This window comes from Lates calcarifer, linkage group LG21, assembly GCF_001640805.2.
Source record: "Lates calcarifer isolate ASB-BC8 linkage group LG21, TLL_Latcal_v3, whole genome shotgun sequence".
NCBI classification, from domain to species: domain Eukaryota; kingdom Metazoa; phylum Chordata; class Actinopteri; family Centropomidae; genus Lates; species Lates calcarifer.
In genome coordinates, this window is record NC_066853.1 from 25,645,996 (window position 1) to 25,670,442 (window position 24,447).

The following is a 24,447-nucleotide window of genomic DNA, read 5'->3' on the forward strand; positions in this document are numbered from 1 at the left end:
AGTTAAATGAGAGAAAGCATTTTCCATCCATCCATCCATTAGCTACACCGCTTATGCCTTGAGAGTCGTGTGGGGGCTGGAAGCAACATTAATCAACATTGTGACGTGTTTTCAAACAAAAGTGTTTCCACCTGCTCTGAATGGCCACAGTTGAAGGCTGAAAGTCTGGCAACCTCCTCCTGGTTGCACCCACTTTGGCCATGAGTGCCACCGACGACTGCCACATCCTGGAAGGCTGTATGTGTATGTATTTGTGTGGAGTTTTTCACTCTGCTCTGCCCCTGCAGGTGTTGGTGTCAGATGGTGGTCCTAGTCCCAGACAGAGTACAGTGTGGGTGATGGTTCAGGTGCTGGATGAAAACGACAACAAGCCCACATTTCCTGAGAAGGTCTACCAGGTCAAACTTCCAGAGAGAGAGCGAAGGAAGAAGGGCGAGCCCATCTATCGGGTGTTCGCCTACGACCGCGATGACGGGCCCAACAGCGACCTCTCCTACAGCATCGTGGATGGCAACGAGGACGGGAAGTTCTTCATCGATCCCAAGACAGCAGTGGTATCATCACGCAAGGCCTTCACTGCAGGCAGCTATGACATCTTGACTGTATGCAAACTTTCCTCAATTATTAAGCATGTCTGCTAGCATGTTTTATAGGATTTTTTTTTCTAGGATATTTTAGTGTAGTTAACAGCAAACATTTGAATAATCAGTGGCGTTGGAATGACTCTGGGGTTTTACATAATCTGTTGATACTGATGTAACAATTTCATTCCACATTGCATGTAAAGTACCCAAAAATATCCATACAGGTTTGTTCTTTGTTTTACTAAATGGAATTTCTGTGTGACCGGTTCTTTTGCTGCATTCTTTACAATCTAACCTCCATACTTTTCTCTTCAGATCAAAGCGACAGACAACGGACGTCCTCAGAGGTCCTCCACAGCTCGCCTGCACATCGAGTGGATCCGTCGGCCTCCTCCCTCGACTCTCCCACTGCTCTTTGATGAGCCATTCTACAATTTCACTGTCATGGAAAATGACAAGGTGGCTGAGATCGTGGGTGTGGTGTCCCTGCAGCAGAGCTCTGCCCCCTTGTGGTTTGACGTCACAGGTAAATTCCTCTGTAGGTGAGGATGATTGTCTGTCAGCCAGTGGAGGGCTTTGTTCAGTGTGAACAAGTGTGTGCCCACGCTCGGTGCATGGTGTGTGTAGGGCTGACAGTGTTGGTGTGTGTTGGTGTATATGAGGTGCAGCTCAGGTACTGTGGCCTCACTGCATGATCCGTTATGCTCTGCCCATCCCAGTCACCATGGCGACAGCTTCTCCAGCTGCCAGGTCTGTATGCCTTGCCCTATAGAGATCATATATGGACTGAATCCAAGATAATACTGAAAGTATCCTCATGTTTGTTAGCCTGAGACTCCTTTTTAAAGGGACTATCCCTTTAAGAGATTTAGTGTTATTTATAAGTATTATGCATGACTTATTTAGTTCCTTTTATAAAGTCTCTGCTTAGAGGAGGCACTGGCTCACTCTCAATAAAGAACATTCTGACAGATTTTAAAGCCAGTGTGACATTCCCCTATAAGTGGGAAATGCCCAACATGGCACACTTAAATCCCTTTGATCCATCAAAGTTCACTTTCACCCACTTGAAAGGCTTAACCAGATTATGTCATGCCCAGCGCACTAAGCTCAATTTATACGCATTATGTATGGTGATGATTCTGGTGTTGTAAAAGTGATTTAATAATTGTAATAATCAGTACTTTTGATTCTAAATTCTATTAGTTTTTAACACCATTCAATACTACATGTACACTGACAGTTCCCTAGCCGTGATGCATGTGCTGTGGGCTCCAAGTCAGCCTGAACTAGGTGGACTACAGCGACCAGGAAGGACTGCGGTACCCACAATGCACCATCCATCTTTCCTTTTGTTGTCACTGAGCAGTGACAGTCAGTGTGTATCCAGCTGGAGATACCTTCTGGCTCGTGCTTCTGGCTCTCCATAACACTGCCCTCCTCTTCTCTCTCTGTCTCTTAATGTCTGTGTCCATCTCTCTCTCTCTCTCTCTCTCTCACTCTCTCTGTAAGCAATCTTCTTCACTTCTTCAATTCATGATTTCTTACTGTGTACACATGCTTTCTCTGAGGTCACAGCTATTACCTTTCTTTCTCAAACATTTTATCTCTTTTTAAAACCCATATTCATGAGACAATATGAATTAACAACTGACAACAACAGACAAGCAAGCAAAAAAATAATAATCATAATAATAAATTACAGCAGCACAAGAAAGAGAGCGGTGTATATTCATCCAGCCCTAAATGAAAGGAATGATTTCAGGCTTTTTTGTGACATTTTTGTTTTTCATAATTGGAGACTTTCAGGTTAAGGTCCTGTTATGTTTAAACTAAATCACTTGTTAAGATCAGAGGTAAAAACAAACCATGAGATGTGAACAGTGGCCACTCGTGGAAACAGTGTCACACTGCTCTTCCTTATCTTCTGAGACACATCACTCATTATTTGCACGATTACAAAAGCTCTGTGTTCAGGAAATGTTAACATATGTTTTTTAAGCATTTGAACAAATAACATTCAGATCATTTATCTTGCCTGTAATCAGTTTCATCTGGCAGGCTGTTCCAGATATGAAGAGAGTAGATGGTCAAAGCTGCTTCTCCACAGGTCATTTATTTTGACCTGGGAACAGTTAACAGACCAGTGAAGAGCATCATTATCATGTTTTACATAATTGTTGGACGGTGCTACAGAGTGATTTCATAGCAGACGTGATCATGAGAAACAGCTGTGACAGGTTATGTCCCTGTTGCCATCACTGAATAATTGTTATGCTGAGAAATAAGAAACAGAGAGAGCTTTTTCTTTTGGTCATGAGATTAGAGACTAGTTTGAATCAGTAGTAGTACGTCAAAATCACAAAACAAGAAACCACATTTTTATAAGTAATTCATACCCATGTTCTCTCTGCGTTAAGGTTTTTATGTCCTAAGAAAAAGAAAAAAGAAAATTAGCTCTTTTATGTGGAGAAGTTATTAAATGTAAATAAAACATTGTCTGTCAGCTCATCAGGAGCAGTTGCCGTCTGTGTGTCTGTCCTGTCTCATCAGTCTGTCTCTGCATCTCCTCTGCTCATCACGTCATCCTCCTGTCGTCTTCCTCGAGCCTGTCTGTCCCTCCCGTCTCACCTTCTCTCTCCTCTCTCTCCTCAACGCTTCATGCCTGGAAGGTCCCAGGTCTTTCCGTGAGATGTTCTATATTCTGCAGAGCGCTTGTGGCAGGAACTGTTCCTCAGAAGGTATCTCGCTTCCAACTTCCACTACTGCTCTTCGCTGTCTTCTTTCCACTTCCTTTCCTTTCTTTTCCTTTTTCTTTCCTTTTCCTGGTCTCTTTTGTTGGCGCTCATCATCCACCCCTCTGCTTCTCATCAGTGTTGCTGACGTATTTTTGTGATTAGTTGGTTGGATGAGTGGATTAAACCACACAAAAGCTCAGACTGAGCAGATGTGTGTGTGTCTGTGTAAGTGTTAGTGTTTATCCTGTATGTGTGTGTGTGTGTGTGTGTGTGTGTTTTACATTAATAGACTACATTGCAGCCAAGGTTAATTGAAGGGATGAAGGTTTGGTAAAAAGGTATCACAACCTTTTTATCTGCTCCCATGGCAACAACCCCCAGGTTACCTGGGTGACAGCTCTGTCTAATGACCTGCTGTTAGCAGCACCTGGACACACACTCCTTATGGAATTAATGCATGCCTTCATGGAGCACTTCTCAAAGGCATGTTAACACATGCACAGAAATCTTCCACTATCTGCTGAGCCATTAGCTAAACTAACGGGCGCACTTGACTGTTGGGCAGCAGGTTTGGGACTGAAGAGGCACAACACAGCCTCGAGCGCCCCACATCCAGCAGGAACACCAAACACCCAGTTCCCAGTGACCAGTAAAAATCACACAGCCCCCAGTGCACAGACCACACAACATTGCTTCAAATCCGGCCTGTGGAGAGAGAACATTTGAACTGGTTAGTTATAGAAAAGGTGAAGCAGATGCGGGAGGGGAACAGAGACATAGAGAGGAGAATGAAGACACAGAAAAGGATTGAGGATTTAATAGAGGAAAATAATGAAAAGTAAGAAAGATGGATAGAGCAGAGGAAAACATGGAGAGTGGTTTATGTAGGTTAAGGAAGCAGAGAAAGGCTGGGGAGTAAACCTAAAGTCACCCTACATCAACAGTGCATGACGCCGAGGTGTCCATCCATTTAATCCACACCAAGTCTGAGAGTGTACAAAAATGCAGGAGGTCACATGACAAATGTGTCACATAGTTTGTGGAGATGTTTTCATTAGTAAAAATAATAATGTGTATCTGCTCTATGTGGTTCCTTAAAACCAGACTGAGAGAAGAGAGAAAGGCTAAGCAGTTTATCTGATGACACCGCACGCACACACACACACACACACACACACACACACACACACACACACACACACACACACATTTAAATTGCAGAAGACATTGCAGAACATATGCATGCACACATCACATCCTCTAAACACACAGCAGTGATCCATTTATAGCTGAAGCTGCTCATGCTCCACCCAGAAGACTTAGGCGGACACACACAGACACACACAGACACACACAGACAGACAGACAGCGGTGAGCAGACTGGATCACAGACAGCCTCAGTCTGGTCACACCCTAAAAAGTCACACCCCTCCTCTCTGATTTATAACTGTGTTCTAAAAATGCAGGCGCCATGAAAATGTTCCTCAGGGACAAACACTGTCCACAGATAAAAAAAATTAATAAAATAAATACAGAGTATTTAGTTAATTTTCTGTGCATCCAAAGCTGCAGTGCAAACAGGAACTGCAAGAAACTGATGTAATTTTCAGTAAGTGTAGAGTCACAAGTGTAGGCAAAAATAAAGAGTAAACCCCAGAATGAAAGAAATGCTGAATGAGAGATTGTATTTAAATACGCCTCATCTCAGGTGTGTTGTTTTTGGTATGATACAGCTCTCCAAGGCTCCCTTGGTATTTCTAGCTTCTGCCACTACATTATTTTCTCTTATCATGGCACTTGATTGGTCATTGTCACTTACTTCCATCATGGCTTCAGAGAATACTTGACTCTGTTGGAGGAAGGTGACTCATCTACAAAGATATTAAATGTTTTTCTTTATCTAGTTTTATTTAGCTCATGGATGACAGGACAGCAGTGTGTCCGCAGTCAGCCAGGCAGAGGACTTTAACTCTCTCATCACAATACATTATTTTTTATCTCTGCTTCCTGTTACTAAAGTACAACTGCAGGATGAGGTGAGACATTACCATGTTCTGTGGTGAGACGTATCCAGCAGAGGTAACGAGTATAAACTCAGCTGTAGTGGAAAACACTTTTAGAGCAGAGTAGATGGGTTTTTTTTGGCCTCCCTTACTTTGCGGAGCGTTGGATTTTCTCTCTCTGTAATTTGGCGTCAGCAGACGAGAGGCTTTTTCCGGCCTCAGCAGGATTCTTGCCAAACCCTCTTCTTCTTTATGTCCTAAATGAGGATGAATGGTTTGGATGGCAGACAGGGCTGTTTGCAGCTGCCTGAGATCACAGAGATTTCTGTCTTCATTTGGACATTAATATTTTATGGGCTACGCAACAAAGCACAGTCCAGGTTATAGCACATACTCAAACTCAACCCAACTTAAGCCCTCTCAATTATTTGCCTCATATGTCTGTAAATGTCTGTTGTGCTTACTGGAGCTGTCTTTTCTCACAGTCAAGTCAGTTTAAAGTCCTGCTTCTCATTGATCATTTAATGGTTCAGGAAAAACAGAAAAATCTAAGTACATAATTAGTTCCAGTCTGTGTGACAGTACAGACTCCTAGTAACACCAGGTCCAGTCAGACATGTCCATTAGATGGGCCACTGGTTGAAGGATTACATTTAGTTCTTTACACTAAATTAATTCTTGATACAATTCTGTAGATCAATTATATCTGCTTACTACACAGCAAAAAGGAGAACAGTGACTAGTTGCATTTTATTGATATTTTCATGTATCATTTGATATTTTCTAAATTGGAGTTTCCTGCAGCTGACAGCAGAGCACCCTGATTCCATCACAGTAATTGAAACATTCTACACTTTTGGGTTTTAAAAAGTATGTTTTAACTATTACCTACTATGTAGTAAAATCAGATATATGTGGGGATGTTCTTAATACTGTGCACTTACATTGTATATTATCCTGTAATATTTCAGGTTGAAGTCAAGGGCTTTCAACTTTAAGTAGCATTTCTGCCTGTTCAACTAACAAAAACTGGTTTTGAGTCATAGATTTAACTGTTTTTAACTTCAACATTAGACTGGATGAGGGAGTCAAACAGACTTACTATGAAGATTAATCTCATTCATTGAGGTACAGTAGAGCACCCATCAGAAGCTTCATCTGTTAGCAGTGGCAGTGGATGAGACCAGTGGAGGCTTTCATTCTTACAGTTTCTGCAGAGCTGCCTCACTCAGAGAAGAGCTAAACTATCACTGAACTGGGAGGAAGCTGGTTGTGGATTTCTTTAAAGGCTCAACAGTGGATATAAAGGCACATGTTGTTAGGCACATGCATGCATTCACACACACACACGAACACAGTCAACACAAACACACACCAATGTAGACATGTAGCATAGTAACCAAATCATGACTGCAGATTCTTACAGCAATAAGACACACAGCACACCCAGTCCAGCTCTGACTAAATGAGGCTTTTAATTCAATGTAGGTGGTGAGATGAGAATTAAGGCTTGATACATGGTAACATCACAGCTCCACCTACAGAGCAGCTTTACCTTTTCCTCCATAGTAGGAGAAATACAGCAAGCTAAGACCAAAACATTTTGTCAGACCTCTCTGTCATGCTCTCAGTAAAATCAACATCATCAACAGTGAACTTTTTTTCCCCTTTGAATTAAATTATACATTTATATTTCCCATTGGCTACAGGAAGCTGATATTTTAACAAATGCCCAGTCAAACACATGCTGAACCTGTACATGCCATATGTTTCACGTATACAATGCAGACAGTAAGATGAACACACACACAGAGGGTATGTGTTGTTGGTGTGCTTGCATGGCCAGTGCTCATGCTTTAGTGTGTTGCTATGATCTTGGGGCTTTTAACTGTTGGTTTGCAGGAGTGTGAGCTGATTGTGTGTGTGTGTGTGTGTGTGTGTGTGAGAAAGAGAGAGAGAGAGAGGAGGGGGCTTAACCCTATCAGCAGCCATCCCTCCCTCCTCGTCCCCATCATACATCCCAAGACAATCAATGAAGAGTATGTGTGCAGCAGTGGTCTCCAGTCAAGTGCTGTTCAGTCTATGTGATCAGCAGCTCAGTTCACTGAAGGAGATTTTACAGTTTGTATGCAAAACAGCTAATATACCCTGTATATGGTGTATAGAAATAAATGTCAGGGCATTTCAGTAGGTGGTTGCACATGACTGAAAACCACTGTTCCATAAATAAAACTGTGTGTATATGTGTGTGTTTGTATTCACATATTTATCATAAGCGGTGTGTGTTCAGAGTATACGGTATCTGTATGATTGACACTGTGTGTGACACTGTGCCCCTCCCTCCTCCTTTGTGACCTTCCTCCTGTGGAGCAGGTGGGAACAGCGACAGTGTGTTTGACGTAGAGAAGGCTGTTGGCACCATCATCATCGCCAAGCCTCTGGATGCTGAGCAGCGCTCCTTCTACAACCTTACAGTGCAGGCCACTGATGGCACCAATACTGCATACACACAGGTACTGCATGACCTTTGTTTACCAACCTTTCATGGAGGCTACAGTTATACCTTGTGACCAGTTTTGGAACAACTTAAAACACTAATGCATCAAATGCTGCAGAGGAAGAGCATGTTACTGCTTCAGTGGGTTAGCAGAGCGTAGGATTGAAAATAACTGATCGCAGCCAATCCCAGTTGATTTTGGATTAGAGGCGGGGTACATCTGGCACAAGTCACCAGTAAATGGGTGGCTCTCTGACATTATACACATCCTGTAACATCTGACCTGGGAAAAGATGAACCCAAGAGCATGAGCAGTAAAGTCTGTCTTTCACTCAGGTTTACTGACCAAATCACATGGATTATCTTCAGGGATGAGATAACTGAATTTCTAATATAAAGATTATAGCCAAGCAAGAGTATTTACTGTAGCCTATATTCTATTGGTATCCTGTATTCTGTATATCTTACATTGATATTTTATAATTAGTATTATTATTAGATCTTCACTACAGAAAATGTGAACCAAAAACACTCATATTAATAAAATTATTTGCTATCATTATTTGCACCTGTGCATGCCCATGATGTTCACTGTTGGGGCTGTAGTCCATTAAACTGGAATGCAGCTGGAATGTTTTTTATTCTTCTTTTTTTCTTCATTGTCATTCACATGCTCCCTATTCACACACAAATACAGACACACACACACACCTGTAAGTTGGGAAGAAGGCTCCCAGATGGAGAGTCAGCATGGCGTCATGCTGCCAGGGAATGTCTCCACAGTTGAACAACAGAAGGCCAACTGCTGCAGCAGGGCTTAAATTTAGACTCACCGCCTGGCAGCACTCAACTCCTGTCTCTGTGTCCCTTCACTACTTTATGTTTTCTCTGGATAGGAATCAGAACAAATCTCAGGCTCCTTTTTCTGGTTGAGTGTATAGTGCACGTTGTCACTTTCCTCCTCCACTAAGTCCTACTCCTGATGCTATTTTGTACTTTGTAATCCTTGCAGAGTTCAGTTGGTGTATTTTGGCAGGGGTATAGTCAGCACAGTGGCTCAGTGGTTAGCACTGTCACCTCGCAGTGAGAAGGTCCTGGGCTTGAATCTAGCCTTGATCTTGTGTTTTCTCTAAGGGTTTGTACTTGTACTTTCCATGTCTACATAGCTGCAAGGATCCATGTGAGGTAAATTTCATCATCTGCTCATGTCTTCATCCAGACATCCTGCCAGATGGCTGTGTGTTGCCTAGAATTTAGGACTATAGGGACTATACTATACAGACCATATGTGCCAAATGTACGTGTGAACACACGCACCTATGCAGACACAGAGTGTAGTGTAAAAAGAACTGCATGTGTGTCCACTGTTTGCACTGATGTCCTCAGTTGTTCTAGATCAAGTCAGGGCCATTAAGTGTTCAGTATAGGTGTCAGATGCTGTCAGATGATCTGACCGTTTGAAGCATAGTGATGCCCATAGGGATAATCCCTATACTTCAGATTCTAAAATAGTAATATCCAGAACTGTCAGTACTTTTTAGACATGACTTCCTTTATCAGATTTCCAGTGTTTGTTTTTTTTCCAATCAGCTCAGCTCATTATCTCATCACTTTTAATATACTATCCAAAATGCAGTCCAAATTTGTTTAGAAATCTGTTGTAGGAACCCATGAAGGAATAGACTTACAAAAAGGTTCTGCAATCACTCATGATAACCCTGTGGAATTGTATCACTAAGATCAATTTTCAGTTTTTGCTTATAAGTGGTTTACTATTACCTGGATCTCATTTTCTTGGCTTTCTAATTATCCTGTCAATGATAATGATATTTCACACTCACTGAGCATTTTATTAGGAACACCTGTACTGTACATCTGTTTATTCACGTTTATCCAACTATTAACCAATCATGTGGCAGCAGTGCAATGCATAAAATCCTGCATCATAATCCAATACACCTTTGGGATGTGGTAGAACAGGAGACTAACAACATGAATGTGTGGAATGGAGCAACATCTGGTGGAATCAATGGCACAAAGAACTGAGACTGTTAAAGAGCAAAGCAAGGAACTACGCAGTATTAGTACGGGCTTCCTAATTATGTACTTGTTGAGTGTGCTTACCGAGCTCATTGCTCAGATTTGCTCAGACACATGGTAACATCATGAAAAAGGATGATGATGACCAGATGAGTTAAGAAACATGAGTAGTCCATTAGACATATCGTAACCAAACCTCCAGATTAGTAAAGTTAAGGCGGTGGTGTACATTTAAGTGGTTGTGGCAGAGCGATGAAGCTATGCGGTGCCTACCACTTGGAGACTGCAGGATCTGTGACTGGTCAGCTTGGACTCTTCCCCTACAGGTCTTCGAGCTTGTCAAGAGGAAGTGAAGAATAGTGAAGACAACATTAAGAAAGTTGAAAAATATCTTTTTTACAGTTGCACATCTCAAAAGGCAAAGTAAAATAATTTACCTAAATGTAATTCCAGTTCTATAAGCACATTGTATCCCATTATCATTCTGTATCACAAAGACAGAGAAAGAAAACACAGTTACATGTCCATCACAACGATTGTGATGGTGATATAATTGGGTAAAATGAAATAAAAATCAGAACTTGCACCACAGAGACAGAACTACCTATAACTTCTTGCATCAAGTATTAACCCCACTAAAGACATTTTATGTTGGGTTTTCCTTTCCTTTTCTGTCAGCCTTTCCGTCACTCTTCACAGACCTACCTCCTCTTCATACTAGCATGCCAATTTCTGTCACCAGCCAGACTGCACCAGATCCTGACCTCTTTTCCCCCTGCTTAGCTCCTAACTGTAGCAGCAGCTTGTATCCTGATGCCCCTGGCTTTCAGCCCTGGCCCCTTACTTGAACTAACTTTGGCATCCTGCCACCCTTACCCTGAAACTCTTTAGTGGGCAGACAGCAATACTAACGAGAGGTTTTACATTGAATAGGTATACTGCTTGAGTCAGTGAAGTTTTTTATCACTTCTGAAAAAAAAAAAATCTTGGCAGTTCTTTTCTAAGCAACACAGAGATTGTGAGGTGAGTTTCAAGAGTCAGAAATCTCCTCACCTGGCTTAGTAATATTTGAGTTCATGTTACTGATGTACAGCTCTTTCAACCCCCTTGATATGTTAGTCATTACAAAACAATGGGGCAGGTAAAACCTCACTAAATGCATAATATATTTTAGTAATCAACGACTATATTTTTGCATTCATATACCCATTATTTACTTACTTCTATTTTCTCTGTGTTGCCTCATGCTACTACAGTCCAGTTTCCCTACAGGGTCTGATAAAATTAAATCCACTCTTCTTTCATTTCCTGCCTTTCTGTCTCTTCTGTCTCCATTGCTACCTGTCTGTCTTTGCCTCTCCTCCTGTGTTTTCCTGACTCATGCTGGGTTTCATCACCAGTCATCTGTGACTCAGGAACTTTCCATGAGTCATGACACACACCAACCACCAACACCCTGCATGACTTCTCTGCAGTGTGTACAATGACACACATTCAGTCGTGTTTGTTATTGTTCAGCATACGCTCTGTTACATAACCCCAATGACACTAAACATAGCCAAGCACAGTTATATGAGGGTTGAACTCTATATGAAAGCACCATACAAATTTACTGATATGCGCCTTTGTCCAAAGAGGCAAAAGTAGTTGTGTACAACTAACCCTTCATGTCCCTGTGAAGATGAAACATCTGAGCCTGCAAGGGGCCGATACAGCCAGGAACTGGTCAAACTGGACTGTGATAATAGCAGTGACAGGCCAAACAGAATCACAAACCAAAGATGATGGCTTCATCCTCTTGTGTCCTGCAACTGTACAGAGACATTGTTGTACAGTTTTTCAGTATATTGTTGTACTGTACAGCCATTGTTCCTGGGGTGATAATGGCTAAGAGATTTGTGGACTAGAAATGTTCTTCAAACTGTCTGTCCAGTGTTGTATTACTAAAAAGGTGTCAGTCATAAGGAGAGACAATGTAAGGTTCCTGACAACTGAATCACCAACCCTGTCTGCTACAAATTATGGTCATATACAAGTAATCTGCATTAGCAAATATGTTGTGTAGAAAATATAATGATGCCAAAATTAGGTCTTGTTGTCAACATGTGTATATTCAACATATCTGATAACATATCTGTTCAATTCCTATGTAAAAACTCAGTCAATGATGTCTTCATTGATCCCTCTCCTCTCTTTTTCCTTGTCAATGCCCTTCATTTTCTAGGTTCATATCACTGTTATGGACAACAATGACAATGCTCCCATCTTCTCCCAATCAACCTATGATGTGACTATTTCTGAAGATACACCACCTGACACTGAGGTGGTCCAGGTTCTGGCGTCAGACCGTGATGAGCATCACAGACTAACCTACTCTCTACAGAGCTCCATAGACCCCAGCAGCATGCGTCTGTTCCGCATCCACCCCACCCTGGGCACCATCTACACAGCTCAGAGGCTGGACCATGAGGCCTGTGCCCAGCACATCCTCACTGTCATTGTAAGACACACTTTGGTCTAGGATGAGGTGCCAGTTGCCTGAAGTTTAAGTCAGTGTCTCTGCCAGTGACTTATATTTAGGATCTTGTGCCTACAGTTGTGACTCTTTAACCAACTCAGTTTCAATTCAAGGGGTCCAGTCTGGCCTGCATTGCCCCCTTTGGTCATTCATAGTGCTGATGGTTTCCAGACTGGTAAAAGCAACAGCCAAATATAGCTTCAGGCTATGAGGATAGATGTTGTTCTGCATAATAGAGATGTAAGAGGAACTGATGGCTTGACTCTTAATTTTTTGGGCTCAAAGTTTGGTTTTGATGTATTCTCAGAATAAAAGAAAGAAACACAGAAGATAACATTTAATTTACATGTTACACATTTTTATTTTCCATAATTGGTGGAAAAAACAGTAGCATATGGGCAACAGAAACACAAAAAACCATAAAACCAAAAAAAAAAAAAAGTACTGTTACAGTACTGTTTCAAAACATACATGCACATGCTTACCTTGCGTATTCCTGGGAATGGACAGAAACTGTGCAGCTGCCAGATGTTTTCAGGTAGACTTGAAATTAAGAATTTATGTTTTGCATGCTAAAATGTAGACCTGACTGTAGTGTATTAGACTAATTCAACAGTAATACTTTGGTACATGTGGCCTATTGAACTGAAGAAATTTGTGCACCACACTGAACAACTCTTGATTGTTATACTGTTATTGCTTATTGAACTTGAGTAATCAGAGAACTAGGAGCCCTTTGAGAATAGAAATTCTTCAGGAGGAAATAATTTCCAAGTGCTGTGCATATGTAGAGCAGCAGGAGAGCCAGAGGCAATCTTCAAGTCTATGCTGTGATTCTACTTCAACTCATCATTTAGCAATTAAGTTAATATACCATGCAGTGGACCAGTATCCACACTTCATCACAGGAGAGAGGACAGTTTTGTACAGATTTGCATATCTACTACAAAACTACTCTTATTACAAATGTGAAATTTTAAGAAATATAAGCAGAGAAGGAAAGTGAAAGAGTGAATATTCCTATTCTGATGATACTTATTATCAGTTCTAATTATATGATGTCCCTTGGCAGATTTTAGATTTTGCAACTGCATGATCATTAAATTATACCGAGTTTATAGCGATCATGAAGGATAGCTTTTTTGTTGTTTTTGGTTTTCTCCATAGGTGAAGGACCAAGAGTTCCCATACAGAAAGAACTTGGCTCGTGTGCTAATAGAGGTGGAAGATATAAATGACCATGTACCCATCTTTACCAGTGCTCTATATGAAGGCCAAGTCTATGAGTCAGCAGCAGTGGGATCAGCTGTGGTCCAGGTCACTGCCCTGGACAAAGACAAAGGAGAGAATGCAGAGCTACAGTACTCCATTGAAGCAGGTAGGCACATCTGAAAGTTAAATACTTGCTTTTGTATGTTGTGCACACCCTTTAAATAACTGGTCTTTAAATGCCTACCACAGTGACAACATTTTTTTGTCTCTGTTTTTCATTTACCAACAGGGAACACTGGAAATGCATTCCATATTGAGCCAGTTTTGGGTATCATCACTGTTGCACGTGACCTGGACTTGTCCAGCATAGGCCATTATGTTCTCACTGTCAGAGTCACTGATAACGGCTCTCCTCCACTGTCCACCACCACTATAGTGCGTATTGCTGTCACCCTCTCTGACAATGCAGGCCCAAAGTTCCCTCAGCCTGAGTACCAAGCTGAGATCACAGAGAATGCGGTAGTTGGGACCTCTGTCACCACAGTCAATGCAGTCAGCCAGTCCACGCTAACTTATGAAATAAAGCAGGGTAACACTGACCGTGTTTTCCAGATAAATCAATACAGTGGAGTGATTACCACTCAAAAGCCTCTGGATTTCGAGACTACAACATCTTACACCCTGATAGTCCAGGCTACCAATATGGCTGGCATGGCTTCCAATGCTACTCTTTTAATCCATGTAGTGGATGAGAATGACAACCCACCAGTCTTCCAGCTGCTTCACTATCGTGGCAGCATTAGTGAGGCAGCACCAGTCAACAGTGTGGTTTTGAACTCAGATGACTCACCACTAGTAATCAAGGCTACTGATGCTGACCGCAACCAAAATGCTCTCTTGGTCTACCAGATTGTTGAGGACACTGCAAAAATGTTCTTCACAGTGGACTCAGGAACTGGCTCCATCAGAACCATTGCTAATCTTGATCATGAGACTTTTGCCACCTTCCACTTCCATGTTCATGTGAGGGACAATGGTAGGCCCCAGCTGACAGCAGACAGTCCAACTGAGGTCACAATACAAGTGATTGACACAAATGATTCACCACCTCGTTTCACACAGAACGCCTATGAAACAGTCCTGTTACTCCCCACCTATGTGGGAGTAGAAGCTTTGCAGGTTTCAGCCATAGACCCTGACAAAGATGTCCCTACAGAGCTCACCTACTCATTGACTGATGGAGTACTGGAGCACTTTGCCATCAAACCTTCCAGTGGAGTCATCATAGTCAAAAACAACAACTTCTCCAAGGAACGTTTCCGCTTCAGTGTCAAAGTTTCCGATGGGAAATTCTCCAGCATGGCTTTGGTGACCATTCTTGTCCGAGAAGCTCTGGACTCTGGTCTCAGCTTCACCCATAGCCTTTACTCTTCATCTATTCAAGAGAATGTATCAAATATCACCAAAGTGGCTGTGGTCAATGCTGTTGGAAACCGTCTCAATGAACCATTGAAGTACACCTTGTTGAATGCTGGTACACGCTTCAGAATCCGTCCCACTTCTGGTGTCATCCAAACCACAGGTATACCCTTTGACCGCGAAGAGCAAGAGTTCTATGAACTGGTTGTCGAAGCGAGAAGGGAGCATGACCGTCTGCATGTAGCCAGAGTTATGGTTAGAGTCCAAGTTGAGGACATAAATGATAATGCTCCTGTGTTTGTTGGACTCCCTTACTATGCAGCTGTTCAAGTAGAAGCTGAGCCAGGATCACCCATTTTCAGGGTCATGGCAGTAGATGGTGACAAAGGGATTAATGGAGAAGTGTCTTACTATCTCAAGGATGACCATGGTCACTTTGAGATCAACCGACAAACAGGTAGTCTCAGCCTCAAGAGGGCTTTTGAGTCTGACCTGTCCAATGTGGAATACCAGATGACGATATATGCAAGAGATGGTGGTTATCCACCTCTCTCATCTACTGTAGAGTTCCCTATCACTGTAGTCAACAAGGCCATGCCTGTCTTTGACAAATCATTTTACTCTGTTTCTGTGAATGAGGATGTGGCTGTGCACACACCTATCCTTGGCATCAATGCCACTAGTCCTGAAGGTCAAAATATCATCTATACTATTGTTGATGGAGATCCATCACTTCAGTTTGACATTGGTTTTGATACTGGAGTCATAAGTGTAATCCACTTATTGGACTATGAAGCAGCATCGTCTTACCATCTGACCATCAGAGCCACAGACTATCTGACTGGTGCACGTGCTGAGGTCAATGTTGATGTGGTTGTCCAGGATGTAAATGATAACCCGCCTATCTTCCAGAAAATGTCCTACAGGGTAGTTTTGTCTGAAACAGCCATGATTGGAACTCCAGCACTTCAAGTTATTGCCACTGACAAAGACTCAGAGAAGAACAATGTTGTCCGCTACCAGATCTTCTCAGATGCACATAACAGCACAGACTACTTTCACATTGATAGTAGCAGTGGATTAATCCTGACAGCACGTATGCTAGACCATGAACTAGTCCAGAAGTATGATTTCATTGTCAGGGCCACCGATAATGGCTTCCCACCACTGAGTAGTGAAGTATCAGTCATAGTTGTGGTGAATGACATGAACGACAATCCTCCAGTTTTCAATCAGTTGCTCTACGAGGCTTATGTGAATGAGTTGGCACCCAGGGGACACTTTGTAACCTGTGTCCAGGCCTCAGATGCTGACAGCTCAGATTTTGACAAGTTGGAGTACAGCATTTTGTCGGGAAATGAAAGAATGAACTTTGTTATGGACAAAAAGACAGGAATCATCACACTGTCTAGCCACAGGAAACAAAGAATGGAGCCTGCCTATAGCCTCAATGTTTCTGTGTCTGATGGGGTGTTCACCAGCACTGCACAGGTTCATGTAAAGGTGTTGGGAGCCAACCTGTATAGTCCAGTGTTTGGGCAGAATGTGTACGAGGCAGAGTTAAGAGAGAATGCTCCTGTGGGAACCAAAGTTATACAGGTAAGTGCTGCTGAAATTAATTGGATTGTTTTTCATCTTATAATTTGTCAGACGAAACATTGATAATATAGTACTATAATCAGAAAATACTCATGTCTGTATTGACTAAGACATTTTTTAAAATTCCAGGTAAAGGCAACAGATGCAGACCCTGGAGTGTTCGGTCACATTACTTATTCTTTTGTCAACGATGTGGGAAAGGACCAATTCAGCATTGATGCAAGTGGTCAGATCACTACTGTGGAAAAGCTTGACCGCGAGGACCCAGCCAATAAAGACATCATTCTGACAGTGGCAGCCCAGGACTCAGGTGGACGTGAGTCTTACTGTACAGTACAAGTGACTCTTTTGGATGATAATGATAATGTACCTCGCTTCCGTGCCACAGAGTACAGAGCTTCAGTCAAATCTGATGTGGCTAAAGGCTTTTTGGTGACACAGATTCAGGCTTATGATCCTGATGATGGCACTAATGCCAAAGTGACATACTCACTTTACAGTGAGGCACATGTCCCTGTGGTAGACATTTTGGAGATAGACCCAGACAATGGTTGGATGGTGACTAAAGGCAGCTTCAGCCACTTGAGGAACTCTGTATTATCTTTTTTTGTAAAGGCTGTGGATGGAGGAAATCCAGTGCGACACTCTCTAGTGTCTGTCTACATCCATGTTCTTTCTCCAGATGCCTTCATCCCTTCCTTCAGCCAACATCAATATGTATTTAGTATGCCAGAGGATACCCCCATAGGTTCAGCCATTGGGACAGTGCGCCTCAACACTCCTCCTGGATATGCCTCACTCTCTGCCACCTTTGCCTTGGTTAATGGAGAAACTGGAGAAAACAACCAAGATGGGGTGTTTGTGGTGGAAAAGGATACAGGTGTGATCAAGCTTGATAAGCCCTTGGACCATGAGGTGATCAAAGTATACCACTTCAAAGTCACTACCACCGTACAACAAGCTAAGCTGGATTCTGTGACTTCAGTTGATGTGGAAGTTAAAGTGTTGGATCTAAATGACAACAAGCCAGCCTTTGAGGCCAACTCCTATGAGGCCACAGTTATGGAGGGAATGTCAGTTGGAACCAGAATCATTCAAGTCCAAGCACTAGACCCAGACTCAGGGGCCAATGGCCAAGTAACGTACAGTCTTGGGTCATTAATCCAGTCAGAAGGGGATTCAGACACACTGGTTGGCACCTTTAGCATTGACAGTAACACAGGCTGGATATCCACACGCAAGGACCTGGACCATGAGACCAATCCATCCTACACTTTCACAGTTGTGGCCTCAGACCTTGGGGAATCACTGTCTCTTTCTAGTACCACCACTGTGACAGTGGCAGTGTCAGACATCAATGACAACCCACCCAGGTTCCTGGAGCAGCACTACTTTGGTTCAGTTCAGGAAAGTGACCCGCCAGGCGAGGTGGTGGCTGTACTGAACACCAGAGATGATGACAGCTCTGCTGTTAACCGACAAGTCAGCTACCACATCACTGGTGAGTACCACTGTAAATATCTGTTATTGCATTGTAACTGTATCACCAGACAAGAATGTTGACGATTATGTCCAATGGTCCAAAGGTTAATGGTTATAGCAGGTCCTTGACATGATGTAAACCCTGATACACTATATGAAAGTCAGACATTACGTGTTCTTACTCTATCACAAACTTCTCAGCCTTAATTGCTGCTTTGCTACATAGAGGTGACACAATTTCCTGCATTGCTGCTGAATTTTGGTGTTCAACATAAATTGTTCAGACAAAAATCACAGAATCCTGTGCTGTGGGTTGTGGCCCATCAGTGTGCATCATAGATGAAAAACCACTGTGTGTCTCTCTGTCTTGGCCCAGTAGTTTGCTGATATGATGCTGATGATGATACAGTAGTAATCAAACTTGTTAGTGATCGGCATCTCCTATAACCAGTGCTACAGACATGAATACACATGGCAAAGGGGTAAAGTTGTACACTAAATTAAAGGAGTGATCCACTATATAATTCACAAATTTTCAGTGGTTCCTACCAAAGGATGTGTGCTTGCATTTCAGCATTTCAAGTCTGGCTGAGAAACAGGCACTGAATAGCACTGAATGGCAGAATAGCATTCAAGCCTGTGACATTTACCCAGTTACAGTTCTCCAGAGGCCAAAGAAGTAGTGAATACGGTAAGGGTACACAATGTAAAGACTGCAGCGCATCTGATGAAAGCTGTTGTGATGTTGAATTTTATCTTTTGCATCTTGAACAGATGTAAAAATTAATTCAAATTCAGATGGTCTTGATACTAGTCTTAAACAGCCAATGCATGGTTTATCCAGAGAAATCAGTGGGAGGTCAGTGTCATAACATTTCCCAACAGTGCAGGAGGAAAACTGCTTGAGTTGTTATGTATTGTTTTCCATGACATAATACAGGCTCAAGACACAAAAAGATATATGTGTATATCAGAGGCAAAGTAGGGAAACAAAAGAACAAAAAGACGAGTTTAAAAGCCAGGTGAATGCTGAAGCCGTATTAATAATACTGACAGTGATCAAAGGACTGACTTTGCTGATTTGTTGTCTGCTCATTGATGTGCCAGAACGTAATAATGCAGTTAGGACTCACCAGGAGATTAAGACAGAGGACTACCATGCCAACGGGAGATGCAGAGCTAATGAAGAACTTTTAATAAGGAGGAAATCCTTCCCTTGATGGTATAATAATGAGTATCTGCCAGACAAGCTTGAGTGAATGGCAGACATGTGAGTGATGTGACCTTATATTTGACCGCTAAAATGGAAGGAGGCAAGGAGGAATGAGCTGCTGCCACAGTGCAAGAAGAGAAATACTAAAAGATATAGATAACAAAATATATGCAAAAAACAAATGAGCTGTCAAAAACACTGACAAATGTGACCTTTCTCCCTTCAAAGAGAGAACCAAAGCATAGCAGCAAATCAAGACAGAACTTACCTTCTTGCTGTGAAAGGATTGTCTTGGTTCATCACTGATGTAACCTGACAATAAGGAATTTTACAATAAGTTGATTATTTTTTCACAATATTATAATTTGTCTGGATTTATGATGGACCCTGCAGTTTCTTTGGTGTTTTTACTCCTTGATGGAAAACGCTCTGTGTCTCCCGGGGACTTGTCTATGATTTGTTTGTCTATGAAAATTCACATGCAGACATACAAACACAGAGATGACATGGATGTTTGATTAACTATATACCAAAATACATTTTGCAATACTGCTAAATAATGTAGTGCAGATATAACATACCGTGCTGCATAATTTCCTTTTAACACTGCTCTGGTTTATTTAGACTGGCTTTTTACAAACAAAGAGGAATGATGATGGAGTCGTGGATTGACAGGTAACTGTCACCAGACTGTTTTAATGATTCTGCATAATCAGCACCACATGGACCTATGCATTTTTGAAGACCTATCCTGGTAGTCCATTTACTATTGACTCCCTGGTCTGAGTCAGAATCATAACCATTACCATTGCTACAGTATGTCTGTTGCTTATATTGATAAATAAGGGGACAGAAAGCTAAAGACCCATAACAAACACACAGTGCACTTGTTTTTGCACCATTGTGTCAGTGCAAACAGATAATAAATGCAGAGTGACTCCTCCTACGTGATAGATGTGCATGCTCCTCCTTCAGTGTGGAGAGTCATTAAACAGCCAAACATCCAGTCCCAGTGAGCATACAGACATCTGCCTGCAGCACTATGTTCAACAGCAGCTCCACAGCAGTTAAGATATGTCCAACTTGGATTCCATTTGTACCACACTGCCACCCTTAGTTTGAGTGTTGCAATAGAAGTGAAAATATGAAGCAGTGATAAAACATGGACTATGCCTCTTAACTCTTAACTTCTCTGTAATCAACATTAGTCATATGAAGGTAGATATATCTGATTTTCCTTTATCAGTGATTCTGGGAAGTGTAGTTCCTCCATAAAACACATTAAATCATTGAAAATGAATAAAAATGTGATCAAGTTATGTCTCCTCTGTCTACAGCAGGCCTAGTACAAGAGTTTGCAACTTGATGTAATGACTTTATTGGTACTCCTCAAGCCCTTTAGTCTATGCTTGATCCTACTTATACCTCATGTGAAACTAAAACAAAATCAACATTGCAAGCTCGCTAACCTCACAGGCTCAATGTGTCCCACTCACCTCCACTCACTTGCAGTCTGATGGGACAGTTGGGTACTTTAATAGGGTTTTTCCAGTAGCCTGGGTTGATCTGCTTTAGCCATGCCAGGCCAAGCCAAGCCAAACCATGATGATTTGCATTTCCGCTATAGCCTCACAACAGGGGATAGCCATGCCAAGCTGCATTGCTGTGGTCGTGCGTTGTAGCAGGGCTGACCATGGCCAACCCTCAATGATCTCCTCCCCTCAGCTATGTCTTCAGAAGCTAAACTTTTGTGTCTATACTAGAGACCAGACCTGGCTTCTTGTCACCTATGGCCTACAGTATCTCACAAAGCAGGATTATTGGTTAGCTAACTAGACCTCAGATTAACACTGACTTTTTTTGTGTTGAAATATAGCTGGATTTCTATTGCAGTTGTAACTAATACAGATAGATCAAATGGGTAGTAATGTTTGTTCAGGCTTAGAACATTTGAAAAAACTACCTCCTGACCTAACTAACCTTAACTAACTGTAACCATTATTACAGGATCCCAGTGTGTTTTTTGTCATGACTGAAATTTTAATAATCTATTACTTAACTGCTCTAGAGCATTTACATTAGAATGCCAAATGCATACTGAAGCCTAATTTTCACAGAGAAACTTTATGAATAACATATTCTAACATATTCTATCAGTATGACTGTATTTATATTTGTTATTTACATTATCATGTTTATATTATCTTGGTTTTCAGATTCTGGGTGTTTTTCTAAAATTCTGTCGTAGATTTCCAGCAGAGATCAGCAGCATCATCTCATCTCATATTAAATGTGCTGCTTTTGATCTGTTGAAACTCAACTGCTTTCATGTGCACAAGCTAATAGCTAAATTGGAAAACCCAGTGAACCCTCTAGCTCTGTCATGCCCATGTGACCCTGTTCTTTCTGAAATAAACATTTATAAAATGACACCTGACAACTCACCTATGTTTTTTATCCATTGCCAGACCTCTGCTTTTATTCAGGAGTTATGATATTATAATAGACCTCTGCCTAGGATGCTCTTTCTCTCTCTGGAGGAACCCGGAGTCCAGCATCTTGCTTAAAGACACTTGATGATACCATCCCTACAATTACCTACAATTAATGATCAACCGACATACCACCGCTGTACAGCAGTGGTTTGGGTCAATAAATCAACCAACAAAACCAGTTTACCAATTAACACAAAGGAAACTGATAACACCAAACTCCTCCAGAAAACTATGCATGTGCTGTGTACAGCAATGAAGTTGTGCAAAATTATTTTGTCATATAAAAAGTAAGTACAATTTGTGATTATCCTGATATACCTTGAATTCCAAAAAAACAAATGAACTTGGTCCAAGGGTGTAGTGCATTTCACCTTTATTTACCTGAAACAGAACAAATTTTAGCATTAGGAAGAAACTCATATTTTTAGTCACTTACTCCTCCTGCTCCTGTTGTGGTTGCCAAGCATGCAGCCATTTGATGAACACACTCCCACAAATGAGATATTACTGTAAGGAGAGAGACATCCCCCACAAAAATGCTTCACCACATGTTAGCTTCCCCATATTCCAGATCAGAAACTTAGTTAGTTCTTTTAATTGGCTGATGGCTGCTCCTTACTCTACCCTTAAATAATTATATATAACTTAATATTATTATAATATTATAATAATATTATATTATAATATTGTTTTGATTTTCAAACTAGTGTGGGATTGGGCTCGCAGTTAGTGTTCTTTTGTAACTGCCATTGTAATTGTGATGTATTTTCTTAAGAGTCCTTTTGTTCACATTATATTTTCACACTCTCTGAACACTGTAGCCAGTTTCTTCTTCCACCCATCATTCTGTGAGAGAGGCAGAGCTGCCTGGAGATGGATGAGTGGAGGACTGTGTTTCTTTGACCTGACAATCCAGTTAAATGGGTCAGCACCCAGCGTTCTCATAAATCCTCAATGTTATGGTCCAACCTTTATCCACTGCTGCAACATTCAGCAGAAGAAAATCAATCTGACAGGAGCCAATCACATTGTGCAAAGAGGAAGGTAACAATGTGTTTGTCACTTTAGACCTCCAGACAGATAAGAGATGAACCCAAGATTGTCACATTCAGATGTAAAAACTGTTCTGTGGTCAACAAAAAGTAGAGGATTCTACTTGGACTTGATTTGGATATTGGGAAATTAGGAGCCCTGCTGAGCACAGCCTGAAAAATGACATCTAGCAGCCAGTCTGGGGGGGACTGATCCCTGTTGACTGGCAGACCTGGGTTGCAGTTCCTGTGTTTGAGCAGGGTGACTGGACACAATTATCAGTGTTCAGCCAACGGGTAGTGGTAAGGAAACTCCGACATACGTGAAACCTCAGATACAGGAGGAGAACTGCAGATACCATCCTGGTCATAGAACTGTGCATCAACTCTTCACCTTTGCAAGGTTACAGAGGGGGTCATGGGAGTATGCCCATCTAGTCTACATGTGTTTTGTGGACTTGGAGAAGACTGTGTCTCTCAGGGAGTCTTATGAGTGGCACTGTGTGAGTATGGGGTACTGAGACCATTGTTACGAGCCAGGGAAAGGAGTGTATCTGGTTTGTGAATCTCAGAATCGCTTCTCTGCTTTTTACAGATGATGTGGTTCTGGCTTCACCAGACTGAGACCCTCAGCGTGCACAGGGGCTGTGTGAAGTTGAGTGTGATGCTGCTGAGATGAGAGTCAGCACCAAGTTAGTCTGTTTAAGAAGAAGTTTTGAGTATCTCAGGGCCTTGTTCATGATTGAGGTTGAAATGGAGCATGAAATTGACTGAGGAATTCAGCAGTAATTTGGGTGTTGTCGCAGACCATTGTGGAGAACAGGGAGGTTTACCTGAATGACAGGCAAGTGACAGGTGGATGGCTGACACTCACAGAGAGACAGATGTGGCCAATAAAAACTTTATGGGGTTTTTTTGGTAGTCCATCAGCCACCCATCAGGATTTGTTCCACCAGAGTGATTTTCATTAATTAATAAAAATCTTAATGTCAGCTTCTTTAATTGACCTTTCTCTCCCCTCTCTTTTTCTCTTCTTTCTCTCACCTCAACTGGGTGTCACCACTGTCTCTACTTCCTGTAACTGTCATTTCAAAGTAAAAGCCCTGTCCAGACTTGTTTAATTGTGACTTCAAGACACTGCAGTGGCGGCAATAATTATCCAGCAACAGGTTGCCGCCACAAATTGTTTATAGCAGAAACACTGTAGACATAAGGTTGACATCTTGGTCATAGCTCAGTAATGAAATCCCACCACACTGCGGAGTGTCTCTCCTGCTGGGGTGCTGACAGCGTTGTCCGCCAGTTTCAGGCATGCCACTCTCAGCAGCAAGAACTTAACTGACACCAGATCTAAGAGTATCAGAGTGGCCAACAGAAGTGAGTTGCACTGCTGCCCATTGTCACTCCGCCCTCTGTTTCCTTCACTATCTCTATTTCCACCACAGTTTGTTTTGTGATTGTTTCAGCCTCATGTACTGTTGCTCCTGCATTGCTCTGTGTTTGAACTGTGAGGCAGCTAAAAAAAAAAGTGCATCAAGTTGTCAACTTGAATCATGGTCTTCCCAACAGATGTGTTGAATCATCAACTTTTAGGGGGCAGCCCTACTTTGCTCCAC

At 41.9% G+C, this 24,447-nt stretch overlaps 1 protein-coding gene across 6 annotated transcripts in view; it reads left to right on the top strand.

The window, feature by feature from the left end:
- Positions 1-24,447, top strand: part of fat3a (FAT atypical cadherin 3a) — a 156,708-nt gene that overhangs the window by 99,545 nt on the left and 32,716 nt on the right. For 3 of the 6 annotated variants that reach the window (XM_018701644.2, XM_051065371.1, XM_051065369.1), the window contains exons 5-12: positions 288-602; positions 900-1,110; positions 3,257-3,325; positions 7,699-7,838; positions 12,087-12,362; positions 13,548-13,758; positions 13,882-16,610; positions 16,740-18,111. In XM_018701644.2, coding sequence (XP_018557160.1) covers positions 288-602; positions 900-1,110; positions 3,257-3,325; positions 7,699-7,838; positions 12,087-12,362; positions 13,548-13,758; positions 13,882-16,610; positions 16,740-18,111 — 5,323 coding nt within the window. The remainder of the gene's footprint in view (positions 1-287; positions 603-899; positions 1,111-3,256; positions 3,326-7,698; positions 7,839-12,086; positions 12,363-13,547; positions 13,759-13,881; positions 16,611-16,739; positions 18,112-24,447) is intronic. The other 3 variants (XM_018701655.2, XM_051065370.1, XM_051065372.1) reach the window with 1 other exon arrangement.